General features: G+C 41.3%; 1 protein-coding gene across 4 annotated transcripts in view; it reads right to left on the bottom strand.

Annotated features, from left to right (window-relative positions):
• Atp6v1h (ATPase H+ transporting V1 subunit H) overlaps nucleotides 1-14,893 on the bottom strand; it is an 85,374-nt gene extending 70,481 nt beyond the window's left edge. The window contains exons 1-7 of one of the 4 annotated variants that reach the window (XM_027398937.2): nucleotides 14,727-14,892; nucleotides 13,473-13,616; nucleotides 8,919-9,021; nucleotides 8,020-8,109; nucleotides 7,071-7,184; nucleotides 4,522-4,626; nucleotides 852-905 (exon numbers count right to left, since the gene is read on the bottom strand). In XM_027398937.2, the coding sequence (XP_027254738.1) occupies nucleotides 852-905; nucleotides 4,522-4,626; nucleotides 7,071-7,184; nucleotides 8,020-8,109; nucleotides 8,919-9,021; nucleotides 13,473-13,585 (579 nt within the window). In that variant the 5' untranslated portion in view covers nucleotides 13,586-13,616; nucleotides 14,727-14,892. Of the gene's footprint in view, nucleotides 1-851; nucleotides 906-4,521; nucleotides 4,627-7,070; nucleotides 7,185-8,019; nucleotides 8,110-8,918; nucleotides 9,022-13,472; nucleotides 13,617-14,438; nucleotides 14,564-14,726 lie in introns of those variants that run through there. The other 3 variants (XM_035440032.1, XM_027398938.2, XM_035440033.1) reach the window with 3 other exon arrangements.
• Between the last annotated feature and the right edge of the window lie 3,522 nt (nucleotides 14,894-18,415).

Here is an 18,415-nt window from a genome sequence, read left to right as displayed (position 1 = left end):
CAATATCTACCACATTTTTCATTCCATGCCCCAAATGGAAGATTGTCTACTAGCTTTCCTGTAGATTCTAAGGCTATTTCCACTCTTAGACAAGCATAATGGTATATTCCATTCAGATTATGGAAGTTACAATGATCAATACAGCTGTTACATGGTTTAGATAAAGCTTCATTTACATCTACCTTTGTCAGCCTTCCAGCATCCCATAAGCATTTCCATCACAGGAAGCTGCATACACCTCCTGCTTCTCTCCTTTGTCCTGATGTTTCTGTCCCCTGGCTCCAACCACACCCAGCCTTATTTGTACTCAAATACAGCAAAGTTAAACCATTCCCAAAAAGAGAAGATGATGCTAGCTAAGAACCTAAGGCCCATAGTTACAATTGACCTTTAACCACTTAGAAGTGGGAAGAGACTGGTTGAAGAATGAGTGAGGAGGTCCATACTGGACCACCACACAGTCCACAGAGGCTTGAGCAGCACAGCACAAGCATTTTGTGCCATCAAATGATGCATTGTTTACACCTAGGTTAGACAGACATCAGACAGTTCACATACTACTGATTTGTGACAAAAAGGACATGATTAGTCTCTCGTGCTGTGTACTGCAATTCCAACCTTTGCATTGATTTGAAGATCTCAAGTAGAATGTCCTACAAGTCAGCAACAAAGAAGGGCAGGATTTATATCTCCCATTAAAAAGGCAAAAAAAAAAAATTAGCCTCACTGTGGGTGGGTGACACTTCAGATCCAAGGATTTACATTTAGGGAACTAGTAAGCACCTCACATGTGAGTCTAAACAATTTTCAGAGTGTTAAGAAGCCAGTTAATTAGGAAGGAACATACTTACATCACTTGAAGAGATTGTTCCTGTTTCAACAGCAACACCGCTACCACGAAGTTTCTATTACAAAATAAATGACTTATTACTTAGTTTTGTTTTTTATTTTATCCTAACTTTCCAGCTTACAAAAGCAACTGGATGAATTTTATCATCATTTTCCCTATTCCTACTTTAAAAAGAACATCAAGATGATTTGGAAGTTACTATCCTCCAGATAATCAACAGACTACTAAGAGCTAAACAGCAGGCCTCTAAGCACAAGACAAGTTTCACAGGTGAAGCTAGCAAAAATTTCTGCTTCAATATTTACTAACAGGATGGTGTTTTCAATCAATGACAGCTTGCACTACCACTCCAATAGTTTTGGCACAGCTTTTTAAAACGGGTGCTTAGCAATAAGAAGAGCAATGCCATCAAGTGATCTCAATATAAACATCACAAATGTTACATGGAAATTAACAAACAAAATGTAATGCAAGAAATCAAGAGAAAACTGGTAACGAACTGGGGGGAGAGGTATCCATCCCTATTAAGTATGAAGCAAAAATTGCCATTGTAAAGTCAAAAAACAAAATATACTACGTAGCAACTGACTTGGGCATTTGAAATTTATTTTCACTAGAAGCATGAAATTATGAACCTTTTATGAAGGAGAAAACACTTTCAGTGGGGAAAAGACTTTTCACAGATAGTACTATTCAAGACATTTGAGAAAGATAGCACATAAAATTTCAAATATTCCTACCTTTCTTTAAACAAGAGATTTACAATTTAATCCTGGTAAAAGGCTATGGAAGAATTTTCTGCCTATAGCAAGAAAGCCAAGAGTGATCAGAATCAAGCAGAGGCAATACCCAGAATCTGAGAAGCAAGGCCAGGCTGTGCTTGGGACCTTCAATAGGTGCCCTATAGCAGAAGGAAAAGCAGGGGATAGGTATCAGGCCACATCCACAGAGACAGCATACTGGAAAGATACAGAAAGGTCTTAAAGAACATCCACTCAACACTGAGAAATACAACTCCAATGAAAACTAGTCTCTGAAATACTTCATCTACTAGTGAGGAGTGACAATCTTCCCCCAGTTGTAGGACACAGTTACAATTGTGTAAGCATTAAATAGATGTTAATCACTTCAGGAGTGGCAATTCATCTCTGAGACGCAAAATAAATGGTACTGCCCAAGTAGTTAAGAAACTGCAGTAGTATGCAGTTCTTCCCTATCAGGTTCCAGTTCACGAAATCAGTTACAGCTGCACCTTACAAGAAAGCTAGCATTATAAGACAGAGACCCACAGCCAAACATTAGATGGAGCTTGGGAATTCTGCAGAAGGGGAAGAACTGGAGGAGGCAGAGGGGTCAAGGACACAGCCCACAGAATCAACTATCCAGGGCTCACAGGGGATGACAGAGAGTGAACTGACAATCAGGGAGCCCATATGGGTCTGACCTAGGTCTTCTACATATACATCATGATTGTGTAGCTTGGTGTTTTTGTAGGACTCCTAACCATGGGAGCAGGAGCTATTTCTAACTCTTTTGCCTGTTTTGGTGACTCTTTTCCTCCTACTGGGTTGCCTTGTCCAGCCTTGATATGAGGCGATGTGCCTAGTCTTGTAACTTGTTATGCCAGGGTTAATTGATATCCATGGAAGGCCTGTTCTCTTCTGAAGGGAAAAGGAGGAATGGGTTTGGAGATGTGAGGATGATGGCGCAAGGGGGAGGGGAGACAAGGGGGGTGGGACAAGGAGGTAGGAGGAGGGACTAGGGGGAATGGAGGAAGGGAAAACTGTGGTCAAGATATAAAAATATATGAGAGAAGAATAAATAGAAAAAGAAAAAGTTAGCATTAACATATAATGAGGTTCATTTAAAAGGATGCTTAATTTTCAAACGTAAAAAAGAAAAATGGAAAAGTATTTCCTATCTACTAAAGTATTCTGATTGCAAGTTAGAAACTTAAAGCTTCATCTCCACATACTCATTTTCATTCATGTTTTAAATACTTTTTAAGTATCTTACAAACTCAATAAAACATACAGCTAATGCTAACATAAATAATTTCATTTAAAACATTCTCTATAGAACTATAAATGGCAATTAGCCGCCCCCAAAAGCAGGCAGTAAGACAAAAAAGTAAATCTAAGCAAAATTTCAGGTGTCTCTCACACCTTAATGTAAAATCTATTAAATTTTTTGTTTTATAGCTCACGATGACACAGTTTTACCTGGTTTAGTTCCTCCATGTCACCCACCCTTACACCAAGTTCTACCTTTTCCTCTTCAGAATACTCTCCCCAGCCAATCTCTACTTCCTCCCTTTAATGAACATCAGTCCTGTCAAACTTCCAACTGGCCACCTAGAAGTCACTAGAAGTCTGAAAGAAACTTTCAAAGAGCCATGCTGAATGTCCTATTTTTGCCCCTTTCTAAAGATACAAAAAGATAACTGACATTTTCCCAGATATTACATCAGTAAGCTCTCTTCTCCCTGGAGATACAGAGCTAGAGAACGTGAAAGCAACTCAGATGACCAGTAAGCAGGATGTCTTAAATTGTACCTAAATGCTTAATCCCCCAGTTTTGTATGAGCCACTGCATAAGGCAGGACTGTATGATAGTTGGATTGAGCAGTCCCAAACTTGCCCAAGGACAAATGGAACCCTGGTACAAACTCTTGGCCAAGAAAAGAATAGGCAGTATATAATGCATTGCTTGCAGTCTGAAACTTCCCAGGCAGCACCCAAGACCAGTTTGTTTATTGTATAATCAGTTTGTTGTAATTTCAAAAAGCAGCTCCAGGGAGAAATACAACTTGCAACAGAGTTCAAGCAGAGGGTTTTTTTATTAAAGGAAAAGAACCTTAAACGGGAGAAAAGGGAGAGGGGAGACTGGCTTCCAAGGACAGAAGTAGCAGGAAAGAGAGGCAGAGAGAGAGAGGGAGGGGGGAGAAAAGGGGGAAAGGGGAAGAAGAGGGGGGAGGGGGGAGAGAGATGGGAGGTGGGCAAGGTTCTCTGAAAAGGGAACACAGTGAATAGGCACAGGAGGTGCTCTTCGTGGCAGCAGCTGAGGGAATGTGCTGTCAGAACTTCAAAGGTGGGCCAGCACAAATGCCTAAATACTAACACAGTTAAACAAGCTAGTCTAGTTATACAACCAAAAGGGAATAAAAAATCCCACTAAAAAATCTCCAAAGATCTCTTCCTCCAAACCTGTATTTCTCATACAAATGTTGATGGTTCAAATAAACAGGCCAAGGCAGACGTGGAAGTCTCTGACCCCAGAGCCTGTGCACATGTTGTCTCCCTCATGTCCCACGTTTTCCTGTATGGATGCTTTCTGTGAACACTCACTGATTGCTTCCTGCAGGTCCTTTCAGCTCTCCAAGCTGTGTAATCCTGGTAGCTGCCTAGAAGGAAGGTAAGTACCTGACTATTCATAAGCAGGAGCAGAAAAGCACAAATGGCAGGGAAGACAAGAGATTTGAGTTGTAGCCAGTTAAAGAACAAACAGTGAAGCATGCCATCACATCAGCAGTAGCTAGGCCTACTTAACAAGTACAAAGTGGAGTTACTTTAATAAAAATCTTTCGTAATTTAACATGTTTACATTAAATAACATATGAGAACATAGATACTAATACATTTCTTTTAGAAACTAAAAGAAATTTTAATTACCTGTGAACTCAGCTGAGTTTTAATCCAATTAAAATAGTAATTTAAGTCACTGCCTTCCATCAATTCTTTCCCCCAAGCTGCTAACTTGGCAATAATTCTTGCTGCCTGAAAATGAATAAGAAACATATCTGAATGCCAATCACATCCCATACATTAAGAGCCCCCCAGCTCCCCATCACTTTGCTGAGTGGTTTTCATAACACTCCATTCCCGGGGGCGAGGGTAGACAGGGGACTCATTTCTTAAAACTTATTTTAAAAAACATTCAGACTGTATTTTAAAATATTTCTTTTAAAACGAACAAAAATTAACTGTGCTTTAAGAAACTACATAGCAGATTATTTTGCATTTCAAAACAAGATTTGGAGCCAAGCAGGTGATATGCATCTATAATCCCTGCACTTTAGTACTAGAGAGTCTGAGACAGGGGAATCAAACATTTGAGATCAGTGTGAGCTACACAGTTAAGAACCTGTCATTTAAAAGAAAAAATAAAGTAAGATTGGGGATTCATTTTAATCCCAGCACAACTTTCCTAAAACACAGCTGAAGGGTGGCAAGCTATCTCAGAAGGTAATAGTGCTTACTAACAAGCCTTACAATCTGAACCCAATCCCCAGGACTCATAACTGCCAGAAGTTCTCCCCTGATCTTCATGTGCACTGTGGCACAGGAGCCACACAACAAATAAAGTCACAGTCAATTGACTTAAAAGGATTCCCATTTGGAACCCAGGAACTGAAAATGTATTAGCAGCACATGCATAAGCAAAATGGAAATGGCCGGGTCTGATACCTGACATTTATACCTCAGCATAAACTGGGGGTAACCACAACAATGAATAATCCAACAGCCTGACTCTCCATTTGAAAACTTAACCAAAAACAATTTAAGAAGACATTAGGGACCCCAGAAATATAGTTCAATTCCTAAGAGTACTTGCCTAGTATTCAGGAAGCCCTGTGTCATGCATCATAAAATGGGTATGGGAGCAGACTCCTGGTTTGGGTTATGGGGGCAGGAGGATTAATTGCTCAAGATCATTTGCAGCTATTTAGATAGTTGGAGGCCAGCCTGGGCTACATAAGACTGGCTCTTTAAAAAATAAGTTATCTGGGGTCTGGGAACATAGCTCAGTAGTAGAGCACTTGACTAATGTGTGCAAGGTCCCAAAATTACAACGTGAAAAAAATTGATCTGGCTATATCTTTATCATTAATAATGATGCTTTAGTTATATATACATCCATTTATAACATTATGAGGAACTAGGCAAGACAATGGAAACAAGCCTCTCCAACTGGAAAGAGGAAAATATATTAATTGGTTTTTTTAAACATTATTCCTAAAAATTGTAGCTTTCTTGTGACTCCGCTTTTTGGAACTTTTTGTTCTGTTTTATTTTGTTTTTTGTTTTTCGAGACATGGTTTCTCTGTGTAACCATGCTGCCCTGGAACTCACTTTGTAGACCAGGCTGGCCTCAAACTTACAGAGATCCACCTGCCTCTGCCTCCCAAGTGTTGAAATTAAAGTCCTGTGCCACCACCACCTGGTGGAACTATTTTTTAAAATGTCTATAACATATAAGGTATGAGTAGAAAAACATATAAATCTAGTTGCACATAGAAGTGGAAAGGAAAAATCACACTTGCACGGAAACATTTCACTGACAGTGGTCCTTCACTTTAGAATAGAAGATGTTTACTAAGGCTCCAGCAGCCTACTATACACTGAAAACAGGAAGTTTGCTTGTATAGAGTTCCATTCTCTCAGCCTCTTTCTCATCTTTTCAATGACACCATGAAAGATTCTTCAGTTGTGGTTCCAACTATACCTCTTAAAGCTAAGTTTAAAGCAAGAGTTTCAAGATAATAAGAATAATCAATTAAAATAAAACACAGTAGTTATTTCAAAACAAAACTGAAGTTCTACATAGTAAAATTCGATTTTCTTGCTGTAGGAAATCTTGAGCTGTTTGCACATGTACACTCACCATGTACACTGAAGCTAATGAACACATTCATCTATAAAATTTTATAACTGCATCAGACCAACACGGGCTCCATCACGCCAACAGCTTCTTTACTCAGCACCAGTAAAGAAAGTAGCCATTCCTCTGGGAAAAGGCAAGTTAGCAAGTCACAACCAACCCAGGTTTATTTCTTGTGTACACCAGTGTAAAGGAATAAACTCCCTTCTTAGATATTGCATGTGCACTATGGATTGATTATGAAATGTCCCCCACTGGCTCATGTGTTGAGCCTGTCCCAACTGACTGAAACATCTGGACAAGTTCTAAAACCTTAGGAGTCTCACTGGGAGGGAGTGGAAAGTCACTGAGGGTGGGCTTCAAGTTTTATGACCTGGCCCTACTTTCTCTCCTGCTCCCATAGAGCCACTTGCCTTGACCACTATGACGGGTTACAATTCCTTAGACCTCTAGGCTGAAATAACCTCTTCTCTCTGACGCTGTTTCTTGTCAGTTATTTTGTCACAGGAACAAGAAGAGTGAAATATACATAAAACAATGTGATAAACTCAAAATTTACCATATGAACAGTAAAGGGATCCTGGCGATTCAACATTGGCAGAAAGTATGGCCAGGCAGTGCTCTTGCTTCGTTTTGCATAGTCAAAGAAAATGCTGACACGCTGGTGATTTTCCTAGAAGAAAAACAAGAACATAATTGTATACTGCTTCTCACCTGCTTATTGTGTATCACATTAATATGTATATTCAGTCAAACTCCTACATAACCAAAATTCCTCTAGTCTTGCAGTTTTGGGGGCTATACTGTATAGGACTGGATGTGGCACAGGAGGCATGTGGTGTGTAAACTGTACTGTTAGGTACATGTATACATATGAAACACCTATGTCCTTAGTTGTTAGACAAATGCCAGTGTGAACTCACAGTTTATCATTTATAGATACCTAAGTGAAACCTTCCAGAACTGCTGTTACTGTAAAGTATAAAATATCAAAGTCCCAAAAAGTATTAGGAATATACCTACCTGTGGTAGAATATTATTTTATGTGTTTATGCTGCATTTGTTCAACTCTGTGAAGCTATGATTCTTTACCCCTAAAACACTCAATGGTCTAACAAAGTGATGAACACAATAGTGAGGCAGTAGCAAGGATAGGCGGGGATAGCAGGCAGAGTATAAACAGAAGGAGAAAAAAGGGAGGAGGAGCAACGAGAGAATGAGGAGAGGGAGGACATCAAGGGCCAGCTACCCTCCAGCCAGCTATGAGGTAAGAAGAAAAGTAATTAAAACAGAAGCAAAAAAAAAAAAAAAAAAAAAAAAAAAAAAGCCGAGAGGGAAAAGGTAGATGGGTTAATTTAAGATAAGAAAAGCTGGCTAGAAACCAGCCAAGCTAAGGCAGGGCATTCATAACTAAGAATGAGCTTCTTTATATGATTTATTTGGGTGTTGGGTGGAGCCCCCCCAAAAAACAAATACTCAAAAGAGCAAACACATAACACCACACCTACCTGCAGCATATCATCAACCATGGTTAGTATGTACTGCACTGTCTGTTCTTTGGAGATGTGTGTCATCAGATTTATAAATGTTTTAGCACACTGCAAGACACAAATTTAATGTTATTGTTCTTTTTTTTAAATTTTGAAACTGGGTCTTACCGTGTAGCCCTTGCTATCCTGGTACTCACTCTATAGGTCAGACTGGCCACAAGCTCACAGAGATTCCCCTGCCTCTGCCTCCCAAGTACTGGAATTAAAGGTGTGTACCACCACACCAGCACATTATTTTTATTTGTTCAAAATTTAAGTGGAACTTCTATAAGTTATTATTTCTCTTTCATAGAACAAGATAGAAATGCTATTTATTAGATAACAAATTATAGAAAATGTATACTTTTTACAAATATCATTATGATAATAAGGCCTAAAATCTTTACCTTGACTTGTATCAGATTTCTGACTGTTTCTAGAGATAAGCTTTAAAATAGTTACTATTTTTAAATACACACACCTAGCAATTATTACTCTTGATTACTCAGGACAGCATAACACCTTATAGACAATTAAAAAGTAAAAATAATTTTTAAGTTTACTTTATTATTTTTTAGACTAGCTTGGATATAGCTCACTGGTAGAGCACTTGCCTAGCAAGCAAAAAATCCATAGGTTCTACCCTTAACCATGGCAAAAAGTGCTACTATAATATTAATGTGAATAACATTTGTAGTCATTAAAGGTTTTCTACCATTTTAATTTTTATGTTGCAGTCTGAGGCTGGAGGTTGAATCCATGGTCTTCCTTATGAATGCTCACTAGGTACTCTACAACTTGAGCTACACCCCAGTCCTTTCCAGACTCTGTGCCCATAGGGAAATAAGTGTTCCTTATACAATAAATGTAAGGGTCACCTGGCTGCCTTCAGTCTGAAGCATCTCTTGCTTCTCCTCACTACTTCTTTTCATTTCAAACCTTTGGATAAATTCGCAATCTTCAGCAGAAATCATCTGCCCCCTACAAAGCAAGAACAAATTATTCTGTTTAATAAGCAGTGAGCATCCAGTGAGTGACACAGAAATTCCTAATACTTTTCCCTTCTCCTTAACAAGTTCAAGAAAATTACAGGCCACTGTTTTGTACTAGGTTCCTGCATGTGGGCCCAAAGAACTAGCTAAAGGGTCTAACATAACCAGAAAAGATAGCAGACTAATTTCCCCAACAGTGTAATTTTAATGGACATAATATGGAGCATCCTGTGCTGAAATCCTAACCAAAAAGCAAACCTGACCTAACCTAACCATAACCAAATCTGCTATTCTGGCTCTCCATCCCCACCTTAGGACAGTAACCCAGAATGAGGACTGAACTTTCTAACCTTCCTTTCTGCTTTCCTTGCCTTTCTATCAACTAGCCTCCTCTGGTCAGCCATGAGAAAATACTCCATTTTGTGGAAACTGACTGTAGAAACACAAAGGGAACTAATTAACAGCTTTAAATTTGTTGAAAATTGTCTTTTGATAGTTATAAACAACAGTGCTACGAACTTGTCGTCATTCAATAGTTTAGCTCTACCACTATTTTACCTAAGCAAAATAGGAACAATAACAACATGACTTTCAAAGGGCTTATATAAAGGACAGAGCTACATAATCCAAGACACAGTTAATACAGCACCTTACCCACTATAAGGATTCAATAAAATGCCACCTCTTACTTTTACTCAAAGTCTCCTTAATTTCTTCCTACCCCAAGACTAACATATTTACTTGGCCTTCAAATTCATTATACCCAAGGCCACTTAACAGTGACATTCTACAGTCATTTCCTGACATATTTTGTCTTCCAATTGAGAATACAGTCATCTTCCCTCTCTTTGAAAAGTAACCTCTCCTTAGCCAGGCATAGTGAAACATGCCTTCAATCCCAGCACTGGGAGACAAGAGGCAGAGCCAGCCTGGTCTATATAGTGAGTGAGTTTCAGGACAGCCAGAACTGCACAGTGAGACCCGTTTTGAAAAAAGGAGGAGGAGGAGGAGGAGGAGGAGGAGGAGGAGGAGGAGGAGGAGGAGGAGGAGGAGGAGGAAGAGGAAGGGAGGCAGGCGGGAGGGAGGGAAGGAAGGAAGGAAGGCAGGAAGGAAGGAAGGAAGGAAGGAAGGAAGGAAGGAAGGAAGGAAGGAAGGAGAAAGAAAGATAACCTCTCCACTCTGATCTCTATCCTCCCCAAAGTCATCCCACTTCCTGTTTTCCTCCCAGGAATCCTTCACCACTGGCTTTTTGTTCTTCACAGTTTGTACCCAAGGATTAATCCTTGAAATTTTGCTTTTCTTCCACAACAACTTTCTTCTACAGACTCAAGTCAACCAATCTTCCTCTCTCCACCAAGTCATCTCCAGCTATCTCTTATTTCCAAGCAGAAACAAATTCAGCATCGTCACCACTGGACCTGTCATCTGCAATTCCAAGCTGGCATAACCTTCCAGCTGCTCCATTCATCAAGGACTCAGGTATGTCACAATAACCAGACCCACCCTCCAAACCTAAGGTCTAAATCCAGACCCTCCTTGATAGGACATGACAACAGAACAGCCCTCAAGTGTTCACATGACTTATTTCAGGATACATTCATTCCCTAAAAGAAACTGAAGCACAACAAGCTACTTTAAGCCTTCAAGCACTGTGCATTCAATCCTGAGCTCCCTGCACTGCGGTCCCCATTCCTTCTGCTTAGGTAACTGCTATGAGACTCTTCATTGCTCTGTGAAGACTTCCCCATGCTTAGACAGCTGCTTCTTCCTTCTTTGTTTCTTTCTTTAATACTTACCACAGTTTATTGTTTAGTTCATCAAAAGTCTGTTTCTTCATTAGAAGTTCAAAAGCAAGGTTAGAATATTGTGATTCTTGTATTCTCAACATATACTTTTGCTGGATTCTTGTTTGACTAGCACACAAAGCCATTCCCCCTTGTCCTTTTTTGTACTGCCTAGTTAAGTAAAAGCTTAATCAAATACAAATATATTTTTGAGTATTGTATTTTCATAGCATGTTAATTCATGAGGGCAAGTGCACACTGATTGACCTTTTGGTACAAGGTTAACTCTTCCACAGATTTCTATGTCATCGTAGAAGTCTGATTCACTGGAGAGATCCACTGATTATGTATGTCACTGCTATGATAAAGCACGAGGGAAACCTTGGTGGATCCCAGGGGCAGGCGAGAGTGACCAAGATGGGGGACAAGCATACCAGGCAGACAGAGCTTAAGTGAGAGTTTTATTAGGAAGGGAAGGGGTGGGGGAGAGGAAAGAGAAAAGAAGTAAAGAGACAAAGGGACACAGAGACAGAGAGAGGACAGAAGAGAAGAGGGAGCCAGGAAAAGTCCTGTCTGCCTGAAGGGAACAGTAGGACAGAGAACAGAAAGAGAGCATAAGTGGGTGGGGGTCTTTCTTTTAAAGGGGCCCTTTGCACCTTCCTGCAGACTATGTAGTCATGTAACCCTGGGCTAACCAGAGTACTATCTGAGTACATTCTGCCAGGTGACAGAGGCAGGCCAGCATAATGCCTAAATCCTTAACAGTCATGCCCCTCCTGTAACTGTTCTCTCAGGAAAGGCGTTTTATACTCACCAGTGTCCTACATCAGAAGGCTCAAGAACAGATATTTGGTTATATATAGTGAGCATTTTCACATAAACATGCAGAGCGGAGGGGACTTATAAAAGGAATTTATAATACAGACAACAAAATAAAGGTCAGAACTAGAAAAAAGGAAAGTAAGATATAGCACAAGGCCTGAAGACTGGAAAAGTATACAACTGAAAAACTCCACATAACTAAACACTCCAAACACCAAGCCAGGGAAAGCTCTGCTGCTCCCCTAGTGTTTTATCAACACACTTCTGTTTGCATTACAAACAGTCAGGCTCTGAAAACATGCAAACTCAGTCCTCTAACCTAAAGACTTTCTGAACTAAAGAAGTCAGGAGATCAGAGGTTTTAAATAATTACACATCAACAGGGAAACACCAGTAAGTCTTTCCTCCACCAGTCCTTTGGAGACTGGCCCCACAATATCCAGGTCCTTAAAAGAGTAATCTAGAGTTCAGCCTAGACATCTTTCACCCACACACATTAAACTGAGCACTCACTTTCTCAAACGTGTCCAGGTCTGACCACTCCAACAGCCTTACATTACCCACTACAGACTCTCCCTGTGTCTAAGGTACTCCCCCACCAAGTAGTCCTGGGACCTCTCCTGTAGGCCAAGAACCTCAGCAGCCTTAGCAGTGACCTGCAGAATGGGCACTGGGTTCTTGTGGTAGTATGGTGAGTGCATCCCACATTCACACTCACTGTACAGCTGATTATCTCCAGCTCCAAGAGTAAATGTTAAACTCTGTTCCCTGTGCCCCCACAAGGATAGTGACTGTTTTGAAAAAGGTAACTCTGGAACCCAAACTGCCAACTACAATCAACTATCACTTTCATGAGTTGTACATATTAACCTTCTTAGACTTCAAATATATTGTAGGTTCATGACTTAAGAATCATCTTGAAAAGCACCAAGTGGAAGGAACAGGCTGACTCCTTCCAAGGGCAAATGGGTAGCCCTGCTTTGCTGTGAACTTCAGCTCCTCGTCACTGCTTGCCTCCAAACTATAACTTCCAGCACAATCATTGCCTTTATGACAGTGTCTGTTATATCTGGACAGATCCTCTTTTTGCCACACAGTCAAATAGCATTCACCCTTGAAAACTAAGTTGAGGGATCATTGCTTCAGTAACTTCTAATGGTAGAATTAGCTATCCTTTTTTGTACATTCACAAGCTAAAGGTCTGTTCTGATTCTGAGTTCCTTTTGAGATGCTATTCTGTACAACCTTTGTGTAGGCAAGAGAAATAGATTTGGATTTTGTCATGTGCATATCCAAATCTGATCCTCAGAAATTCAGTTATAAATGCCTAAATAAACCCACATGACATAAAAGGCGATGACAAAATATTAAGAATAAATGAGGACCAGTAAGATGGCGCAGGTAGGTAAAAGCACCTGCCACTCAAGCCTAGGAACCTGAGTTTGATCCCCAGTACCAAATCACAGACAAGGAGCTCTCCCACAGTTATTCTCTGACCTGCAAAGGTCAGCACACACATGGTGCTGTATAACCATCTGTAACTCCAGTTCCTTCTCCTAAGCTCTCAGGGCACAGCATGCACCTGCTACACATATGTACATGCAGACAAAACAGTCACGCACACAAAACAAAATAACCACCATCAACTTCTCTACTGCCCCAAGTTGTTCCTACCATACCCAGTCTCCCTAAGACAGCCATCTGTGGAGAGGAGGAATTGTTTCTTCCACAATTATTAGTATTTTTCCAGTACTTCTCTCATAGAAGCATGACCACGAGAAAGCCTGATGTAAAAACACATGACACTCATGATTCACAGCAAACCAGTACTTACTGAAGGTAAGACTGCCAGTTTACTTTGTTGGCCCGAACTTCGGCAGCCTTAGCTGCAATGATGTTAGTTGGGACTGCAGCATCCACAGCACCTCGAATGTCCATTTTGGTCATCTAATATGATAGCGAATGTTTCTCCACAGACCTTCAAGTTAGGGTCAAGATAAAAACACAATAGCAGGCACTGTATTTTTAAACTACTAATATTAATATAACCATATTAATTTCATTTAACTTCAATATTAAATATACCAAGACTACACAGCATTAACATATTTCAGATCTTGTCTACAGCCCCATAAAAGGGTTCTACTAGCTTTTTCTTTTCCAGGGAAGAGCTTTTAATTATTAGCCTTAATATACAATGACCATTTAAGAAACTGACAGCAAAATTGGAATTAAATTTTATATTAAGTAGGGCGCTTTGACCACCTCTGGTGCAATCATACCCAGTGCTTTGAATATGCCAACAACCCAAAAGTTCACTACTTTAAATCTATTAAATCACCTTCCAATCTCTTCTACAGAAAAGAATATCAAATACAGGAAAAGGCCAATTATGGTATTTTATTGGCATCTATTATACTTTAATTTGAAGAGCCACGTTAATTCCTTTCTTTAAAATTACCGGTTCAAAAAAATCAAATATACCAAGTGGCATGGTAAATTTTCAGAAACCAGTGTCTTCCTTTCCAACAAAAATTGACAACATTTTCAAAATCAATACCGAGAGAAATTTCTCGAACAAATTGGATACAGCCAACAGCAGGAGTCTAGACTAACAAGAAAAGTGTACCATAATGAGCTTCTAAAAACATCCTCAGTCGTCAACTAACAGATAAAGGCCTCATTTTACCACGATACAAAAACCTAGCTTCTCATTCCCCAAAATCTATGTTCTTGCCCACGACCCTAAGGACGTAAAAATCATACCCCCAATTCTATTCCGCGTTCCCACTGTGCTTACTCAGTGAGGAACCGAATTTCTCTATGCGGGAACTTGCTGCCTAAACAAGCAAGGTCGGCGCAGACTGTCGGTCCCGGGCAGAACTGGCTTCGTCTAGGAGCGGCTGGCACCCCGGGAACGGTGCGGCCTTCCCGGCTCGCCCCCGAGCCTGCTCGCCCGCCCCGCCCCGCCCCTCCCCCGAGCGCTCCCCCGTCCCTTCTGCAGGGAAGGCCCTGTGGTTCCGCAGACCTACGGAGCCCCCGGGAAAAGCGGCCCGCCCTAGGGAGCAGAGGGCCCGGCCAGCCTCACCTGGACTGCCGCGGGGACGCGAGGGCCGCACGGGCGGGCAGACGCCGGTCGAGCTCCGCGGCTCGGCGGTCACGGGAGACCCGGAGCAAAGCGAAGACGACTCCGCGGGATACGTTACCAGCCTCACACGGAGGAAGCCGGAACAGCTGCAAAGTGACAGCAGCGCCTGGCCCGTGACCGCAGGCACGTGACCGCAGCGGAAGGCGGAAGCCGAGAGGGCCCAAAACAGTTGGGCAAGCGCGCTGAGGCTACCTTGCCGGGGGGCCACCTCCCTGGGTGTTCTCGAGCTCGAAAACCTGCAGGCCACCAGTGCCAAAGAGGCCAAAACTCCGAATGTTAGTCTTCGGAAAAGTTTAACTTACAACCTTTGAACGTTTTGGCTGAGAAATGAGTCATAGATCCGGGGTTCCAGACTAAGCACATAATATATTTATTGTTTCAGAAAAACATTATTCATTTATCTAACTTCAGTTTCTCTCGGCTTGTGGTGTTTTATCCCACAACCTGTCCTAAGCCCAAATTTTCTCCTAGGAAGGCCTGGGCTGCCCTTGATCTTCGGTTACACCGTAGTCTTTATGTTATGTTTTTATTTTTAAAAAAGGAAAAGAGAAAGATGCGAGATGAGACATGTTGACTAGTTTATTATATGGGCCCGGCAGAGTAGGGAGACTAAGAGAGAAGAGGAACAGAGGTAATGGCTGACCGCCATGGCCAGTAGAGCGCATAGGTGAGAGACAGAGTAGAGAGGAAGCAGAGAGCAGAATAGAGAGGAAGAGAGAGCATAAATGGGTAGGGATCTGTCTTTTAAAGGGGTCCCCTGCACCTGCATGCAGACTTAGTTCCCATGGAACCTGGGGCTGACCATGGTACTGCCTGTTCTACCAGGTAACAGGGGCAGGCCAGCATAATGCCTGAACCTTTCACTTTGAGACTTGGTGAAGAACTCATGTGTGGAACAGTCCTTTCAGCCTGAGGTAGAGGTAAGAGCTAGTGCCCAGCTGCTTTGCTTCCCTGATCTTCAGCTTGAACCCCAATATCTCTCTCTGGTCCTTTTATTTTTTGTGTTACACTGGGTCTTTTTATTAATTTATATTACAAGAGTGCTTCTGATATTTGATACCCAGGAACCACTGATGATAAGTGGAAAGCATGTCAATAGTATACCACGTAGAAAATGATTTCTGGCCTCAGATGTCAGCAGAAAGCCTCGGGGTAAAGCAAGTCAGTAACTTCTTTTCATCTATCACTACACATAGGAAAGCAAATTTTAAGCTGTGCAGGGGACACTGTCTTGTTATTGCAAATAAGATAATTGTGAATCAAGCCTAGTACTTCCAAATGTATCTACCCAGATTTTCAGTGTATGTGGTCCACAGCCCAACAGTCAGACCGTGAGGATTCATTTCTATGGAAACATTTAGAATCAGTGGGTGAAGATGAATGTATAGGAATTTCAGTACAATTTCTCCTTTTGTTTTGTTGAAAATAGATTGTTTTCATAAAAATTTGTTCTGATTCAGATTCCCCCTCTCCCAAATCCTCCCCACTCAAACAAATCCACACCCTTTCTTTCTCTATCTAATTAGGAAACAAAAGGAGTCTAAAAATAATATGCTAACAATAAAGTAAGATAAAATAAAAACAAACCTGACAGGAAAAAAACAAATAAACCAACAGAGAAAAAAGAAAGGAGCCAAGGAAAAAGCACAAGAAACAAAAGATGCAGACACACACATGGAAATCCATTTTACAAAATCAGAGATCATAATATATATAAGCAAAAACCCTGTAGGGGAAAAAAATACCCAGACAAAGCATTATGAGAGAAAAAGTCCAAAAATACCATTGCGTTCATTTGTGTTGGCCATCTACTGCTAGGCATGGGGCTCTATTGAAGAAAATTAAATTTTCCTTTGTGAATAGTAATGAAATGGAGATGGTTTCTGGGTTGGGGATGAGGCCTTGTGTCCATTTCCCCTCTCATCACTGGGAGCCCATTGGCTTGACCTGTGCAAGCCGCCACAGCCTCTGTGAGTTCATATGTGCATCGTCCTGCTGAGTCTAGAAGGCCTTGTTTATTTGGTGTCTTCCATCCACACTAGGTCTTACAATATTTCTGCCTTCTTTTCTGCAGAGTTCCCTGAGCCCTGAGGGGAGGGATTAGATGTAGGACTGAATGTTCCAAGGTTTCTCAATCTCTGTACTTTGTGCAGGTTTTGTTTTTGGTTTTGGTTTTTGGTTTTTGTTTTTGCCTCTGTCTTAGTTAGGGTTTCTAGTGCTGTGACAAAACACCCTGACCAAAAAGCAGGTTGGGAGGAAAGGGTTTGTTCAGCTTACACTTCCACATTGCTGTTCATCACCAAAAGAAGTCAGGACAGGCACTCAAACAGGCCAGGAACCTAGAGGCAGGAGCTGATGCAGAAGTCATGGGAGAGTGCTGCTTACTGGCTTGCTCAGCCTGCTTTCTTATAGAACCCAGGAACACCAGCCCAGAAATAGAACTACCGACTATAGGCCCTCCACCACTGGTCACTAATTGAGAAAATGCCTTACAGCTTGATCTCAGAAGGCACTTCCTCAACTGAGGCTCCTTCCTCTCTGATGACTCTAGCTTGTGTCAAGTTGACACAAAACCAGTCAGCACAGTCTCTGAAGCTTCTCTGAGCAAGACACTGGTCTATGAGTATAGATGACTGTCATTAGGGGTAAATTTATTGCTAGGTTACTTTAGCAAAACAGTAGTAATTGTTTTTCCCCAGGTCCATGGCCTATCAAGTCTCAGGTGCTTTTGAGTCTAGAAAGACATTCAGATAGTGTCAGGCATGGGTCCCCCCTTATGGAGTGGACCTTGAATCCAGTCAGAGGGGTTGATTACTACTACAACTTTTGTGCCGCAATTGTAGCAACATATCTTGCAGATAGCTTTTGTGTAACAAAACTTTTGGACAGAAGACACTTCATGCATGTCTTACTTATGCCAGATATGGAGCCCATGACAGACCAAAGCATGGATATCACCAAAGTCCAATTTAGTGAACCAATGGGTTTTACTGGAGTTACTTCAGGAATGTGGGTAAAGGGTTACTTATAGGAGCAGAAATGGCTCACAAACAGCTGTAACATGAAAGCCCACCCCAGCATAGATGACAGCTCACAAAAACTGAGACCCTAGAGCACACTGCACCACCTACAGGCAGCTCAACAGATTAGAGAGTGTCCTTTTCAAGTGACTCTGATCTAAATCTGTTTTTGGCAGCATGGCTGGTTTTTGCTTCTTTCCAAGGTCGGTGCTAACCTCAGTCTTCTCTGAGCTTAGCGATCTTGAGTTTACCTTCTTGTTTAAGGAGCTTTTCCTACAGGATGAAATATTTCAATCTCAGAAAATTGTTACACATCAGGTCACCACTGTAGATCAAAGGGTTTGTAGCTGTGTTGGTGTTTGCCTTTCTCATCTGGTAGCATGTATAGTACCTTCTAGCACCATAAACTATTGCTGTCTGAGGCCTCCAGCAGCCCAGGGCTTTGACAGAAATCCATAGAGTCTGTGAGGCTAAACTTTCCTCTCTGAGGTGGTTTAGGGAAAAAGACACTCACAAACTCTCTTGATGATTTTCTTCTTTATTCTCTTGTTTCTTTATTCTCTCCCCCCCTTTTTTTTTATTCTTGCTCTCATGTTTTTTTCACAGCTT

The sequence above is a fragment of the Cricetulus griseus genome, chromosome 2 (assembly GCF_003668045.3).
Source record: "Cricetulus griseus strain 17A/GY chromosome 2, alternate assembly CriGri-PICRH-1.0, whole genome shotgun sequence".
Lineage (NCBI taxonomy): Eukaryota > Metazoa > Chordata > Mammalia > Rodentia > Cricetidae > Cricetulus > Cricetulus griseus.
Note: the sequence above shows the minus strand (reverse complement) of the source record. Positions and strands in the feature narration are given on the sequence as shown.